Source organism: Triticum dicoccoides, chromosome 5A, assembly GCF_002162155.2.
Source record: "Triticum dicoccoides isolate Atlit2015 ecotype Zavitan chromosome 5A, WEW_v2.0, whole genome shotgun sequence".
In the NCBI taxonomy this organism is placed as follows: Eukaryota; Viridiplantae; Streptophyta; class Magnoliopsida; order Poales; family Poaceae; genus Triticum; species Triticum dicoccoides.
Window position 1 is genome coordinate 12,027,870 of NC_041388.1, and position 5,188 is coordinate 12,033,057.

The window sequence follows — 5,188 nt, forward strand, 5'->3', positions numbered from 1 at the left end:
GACGCCGTTATCGGATGAGCCGAAAGCTCTTCCTCAGGATTGTGAATTCCATCCGGGAGTTCGACAACTACTTCAAGTGCAAGATGGATTGCACTGGCGCTCTTGGATTCACCTCCATCCAGAAGTGCACGACAGCAATGAGGATGCTTGCATATGGAGCTCCCAGTGATTCACTCGACGACTATGGGCGCATGGCCGAGTCCACCAACATAGAGTGTTTCTACAAGTTCTGTCGGGCAGTGGTGGCAGTGTTTGGGCCACAATACTTGAGAACACCCAATGCGGAAGACACTGCTCGGATCCTAGCCCAGAATGCAGCAAGAGGATTTCCTGGGATGCTTGGAAGCATCGACTGCATTCATTGGAAATGGAAGAATTGCCCATTTGGTTGGCAGGGGATGTACAAAGGTGCCAAAGGCGGTTGCAGTGTGGTGCTTGAGGCGGTAGCCACACAGGACCTTTGGATTTGGCACTCCTTCTTTGGTATGCCGGGAACTCACAATGACATCAACGTGTTGCAGTGCTCTCCTGTTTTTGCCAAGCTCGTTGAGGGCCATTCTCCTCCGGTGAACTTCGAGATCAATGGGCACCAATACAACAAAGGGTACTACCTAGCAGATGGCATCTATCCGAGATGGTCGACATTTGTGAAGACGATCTCAAACCCTGCGGCAGGAGGCAAGAACGCCTGGTTTGCGAAAGTTCAGGAGGCTTGCAGGAAGGATGTCGAGTGGGCATTTGGTGTGCTTCAATCTCGATTCGCTGTTGTTCGGTACCCCGCTCAGACCTGGTCCAAAGATCAAATGTGGGAGATTATGACTTGCTGTGTCATCTTGCACAACATGATCATCGAGAGCGAGCAAGAAGACCCAGTGTTTGGCACTGAACCATACTACAGGCAGGGTCCTCTAGCCGAAGTTGATCACCAGCTACCGGCAACTTGGACTGCCTATCTCAGTATGCGTCAGGAGATCCGAGACCCACAGGTGCATCATCAACTGCAGAAAGATCTGATTGAGCACCTATGGAGGCTCAAGAGGGACGCCGTGTGATGAAATACGAGTTTTTATTTGTTGAACTATATAATTTGTATTGAACTATTTGTTGTTGTAATATTTTGTTGAAGTATTTGATTTTTCTATGATGAAATATGTGATAAGAAATAATTGTGTTGATAATTGAACGCCGAGACACGGTGAAACCATGCCGAATATGAGCCTATTCTCACCCATATGGGCCCTTTATTCGCCGAAATTGGGCTGCAAAGTGGGCCAATTTCAGCGCCTGGGGGCGAGGACTGGGCGCAAAACCGCCCCCAGCGCCGATTGTATCGCCGGCTCGGCCCCAGGGGGCGATTTTTATGCGTCCTGGGGGGGCCAACGGCTGGAGATGCCCTAAAGTCTTCAACATATCAGTAGTTCAGTACTAGTTGATCCCTACACCTGAACACACATGAAATATTCAGTTGCAGTCTTACAGATCTCTGTAAAACAGGGGAGACCCTCTCTGCCACTGACTGATGCACTCATACGATACAATCAGAAATTTAGTGCCCTGCTTGAAATACTGCGGAAAATACCACAGCAGAAAATCATACAGATAATTGAAACAACATAGATAGGTAGCTGGTAGCCCAGTAGCAGTCTAAATAGTTGACAATTTCATATAGATGAAATGAGTTTGAAAACAGCCTGCAAATTAACTGACAAAAACAACAAATACAACAAATACAGACCAGGAGCACACAACAAACTGGATATGCAGTTTCCCATAGAACCACAACAAAGAAACACTGACAAGAGCAAACACAAACAACAGACACGTACTCTAATAAACTGATCGAAATCTCAATGGTGCCTCAAACTGAACCTGGTGCTGGGTAGCTGGTTTAATTAATGGTGGTACCAAATGCACGACGAGGTGTCTGAGGGTGGCGCCGATGGCAGGCAGCGCTGGATCTCACCGGGGATTGAGTAACCCCACCCGCCCGCATCAGCACAAGGATACTGGTTCTGCTGGTGCGGACCACCAGGGTAGACGTCGTCGAGGAAGTAGATGTAGCCCGGGTTGCCGGCGTGTCCGGTGTCAAAGGCCTTGGAGCAGGCCCGGCCGACGAAGAGCAGCTGCCGGGTCATCTTGTAGACGCGCCAGGAAGCCGGCCGGCCCTCCTGTGCCTTCTGTAGCCTGAAGACTTGGAACCGGGACGTGCGGCCTGTCGCCGGCGAGATGAATCTCCTCACCATCAGCAGATCGGCGCCAGAGGCGGATGGCAGGAGGTAGCGGGACACGATCTCGCCGTGTGCCATGTCCGTCCGGGGAGCACCGATCCCGTAGGCAAGATGTAGAATGGTTTGCCTAGATGTCGAAAGTTCGGCCTTGTAGCAGAAGAGGTCGTCATCCGAGTCGACGGCCCAGAACCATCCGTCGTGGTAAGTCAGGTCTTGGGCGTTCGGCCGGGCCGTCATCTTTGCCGGCAGCGACGTCCAGCACTCCATGCCCGGCCGGCAGAAGGCCATGGTTGTCCTGGTGGACGTTATGGCAGCGACCACGCAGGCACCAGAAGACGGGGCGGCAGAGATGGCGGCTGCGCGGATCATCATGGGGCACCTGATGTCGCCGGAGTTGATGGGGATGCAGACGCGATCCGGGAGGGCGACGCGCTCGCCCGTGCCGAGGTTGAGCAGGGCGTGGCCGCGCCCGTGCGGGGTTGCGACCACGAACCAGCCGCCTGGAGCCGAGCCGCAGAAACGCTCTGCGCGGCCCTCGGTGGAGAGGGACGGGCGCGGATCGGGGAAGCGACCGAAGATCCGGTAGCTCTCCGTCAGGGTGGTGGACGGTCTGACGAGGCATGGCAGCGGGGACGGGTTCTGGAGCGCGACCAGGCGCCCGTGTTTGTTGACGGCCGACGCCCTCACGCGGTCGGCGATGCACGTTAGCAGGAGGATGATACGGCGGAGAAGGTCTTCATGGAGGCTGGACCATGGTCGCGGCGCCGCCATGGCAGGACCGCGATTCAAAAGGGTAGGATGTTTGGACAATTGGACTGGAAACGAGGCGGGTGAGAGTGAAGGGGATCGATCCCTAGCTTCGGTTTTAAGGTTACGCCTGCGAGTCTGCGCTAACCCAAGTGAGAACTGTGCCCTAGCAGTTTTGTCCCTGGAAATCCTTTTAATTGTACACAAGTTTTTTCTGTGCCTATTTTCCAATGCTCGAGCCAGAAGCGCGCCGCAAAAATTTATTTCGGTCATTTAGGGGTAGGCCCCAAGCTAGGCCTAGTTCTCTTTTTGCGTGACCACATACATCTTCCTTATGCCCTTGATATACAGATTTTCACCACTACAAACTCCGTGTTGTAATTTCTACTTATTCTAGGAAAAAATTTCTGGCAAATTTGAAGGCACTGAAACTAGAGAAGAACACTGGAAATACTCCACTATAGATCCTGGTGAGTTAAAATTTCATCATATTATGTTTTCTATCAACTCCTAACCTCACATGACGCAACACACAATTATTGTTGATGGACATTTAAAGCTGCAACACCTAGCTAGTAGATTTGGTGTTCGATCATGAAAGCATCAAAATTAATCAGAACAAAGGTGGAGATATGGAGGAACATAAGCTTACATGTTTGCTTGGTATGTTTCTTTTTAGAGAATTTGGTCCACCATTTTAATAGCATGGGACGGGAGGGGGAAAATTAGAAAATAAATGTTTTGGATGGAACATCTTGACCCTCATCATAACGTATGTGGTAAATCGCTAATCAAATGCACTAAGAAAACAAGGCAATAGTTAACGTAGGGTCCTGCCCTATGCTTTCCCTGGCAACTCATGTTTTGTCTGGTGACGACTTATTTTTGGCGGTGGTTTGATGATCTTTTGCCACATGTTTCCCTCGCCCCTTACTCCAAGTACATCTTCGCAACTCCCACCCACCCCGCTTCGACTCAAGGTTCAAGGTCATTTTTCCGAGTCACCCTGAACAACCTAATTCCCTTAAAACTCTAGAATATGTTTTCATATAGAGCCCTTCCACTCCATAAGCATTTCATGTTTCCATGGACGGCGTGTAGTCATACCCCACACATCCCTAGTCGTCCCGGTCTCCGTGTTTGTCCCAGATCGGTTTGTGATAGAGGGCATTGAGAAGATGTTGAACAAGATGGCCTTGTCAGTGGCTAAGAATAAGCATATTGATGCCGGGAGGACGGGCACAGTTGTGCGGCTGGAGAATGGCACGCAAATGTTGGGAAAGTTAATGTCTGATAAGTCAGTGTTAGTGGTAATCATGGCGTACACCTTGGAAAAAGAGTTAATTGCAAAAAACCACCACATTTGGGGCAAGGTTTGCAGAAAACCACCTAGTCCCTAATTTTGTGCAAAAATCACCGCGTTTCTGGTAAACTTTTTGCAAAATGCACTATCACGTGATTAGCCCACTTAATCATTTTCTGATAGGTGGGACCAGACTCTAAGGAGCTGACTTGGCAAAAAATTGCACACACACCCCTAAATCTAAAAAACAAAAGCAATCAGATCCATGTGCACAACCGCAAGGAGCGAATTGACCGAGCACGCCGGGATGCCGCGCCCCGGCGCTGTCACACGCGGGAGGAGTGACCTGACTTTGACTTACCGAGCCCGCCGGGATGCTGCGCCCTTGCCGGAGCTATCACGCGCAGGAGGAGGGAGGCCGCTTCGCCGGGTGCTCAAGTGAGGGAGGTCGTCCCTTACTGCGCTCGTGGGCGGGGATGGAGGATGGAAGGAGGGACGGCTGAGGTTGGGATGCCGGCCACTGGCGCCGACCGCGATCACGCGCTGTTGTGACCTGCTCCTCTCCACTGATGGGCGGGCGGCGCCATGGCCACGGGTGCCCGGCACCACTAGTATAAAAGGGGGCTTTGGTCCAGGCCGGGTAAGCCCATTACTCCCGGTTCAGTCCAGAACTGGGACCAATGGGTGCATTTATCCCGGGTCGTGCGGCTAAGGCATTAGTCCCGGTTCACCTGGGCCCTTTAGTCCCGGTTCGTGCCACGAACCGGGACTAAAGGGTGCGATGCCCATTAGTCCCGGTTGGTGGCACCAACCGGTACTAAAGGTTAGACCTTTAGTCCCAGTTGGTGCCACCAACCGGGACTAATGGGCTTTGAGGCATTAGTACCGGTTCATGGCACGAACCGGTACT

General features: G+C 51.9%; 1 protein-coding gene across 1 annotated transcript; it reads right to left on the reverse strand.

Annotated features, from left to right (window-relative positions):
* Positions 1-1,892: 1,892 nt before the first annotated feature.
* Positions 1,893-2,999, reverse strand: LOC119304277. Its single transcript, XM_037581457.1, has one exon. The coding sequence runs from the start codon at positions 2,997-2,999 to the stop codon at positions 1,893-1,895; it is 1,107 nt and encodes a 368-aa protein (XP_037437354.1).
* Positions 3,000-5,188: the final 2,189 nt, after the last annotated feature.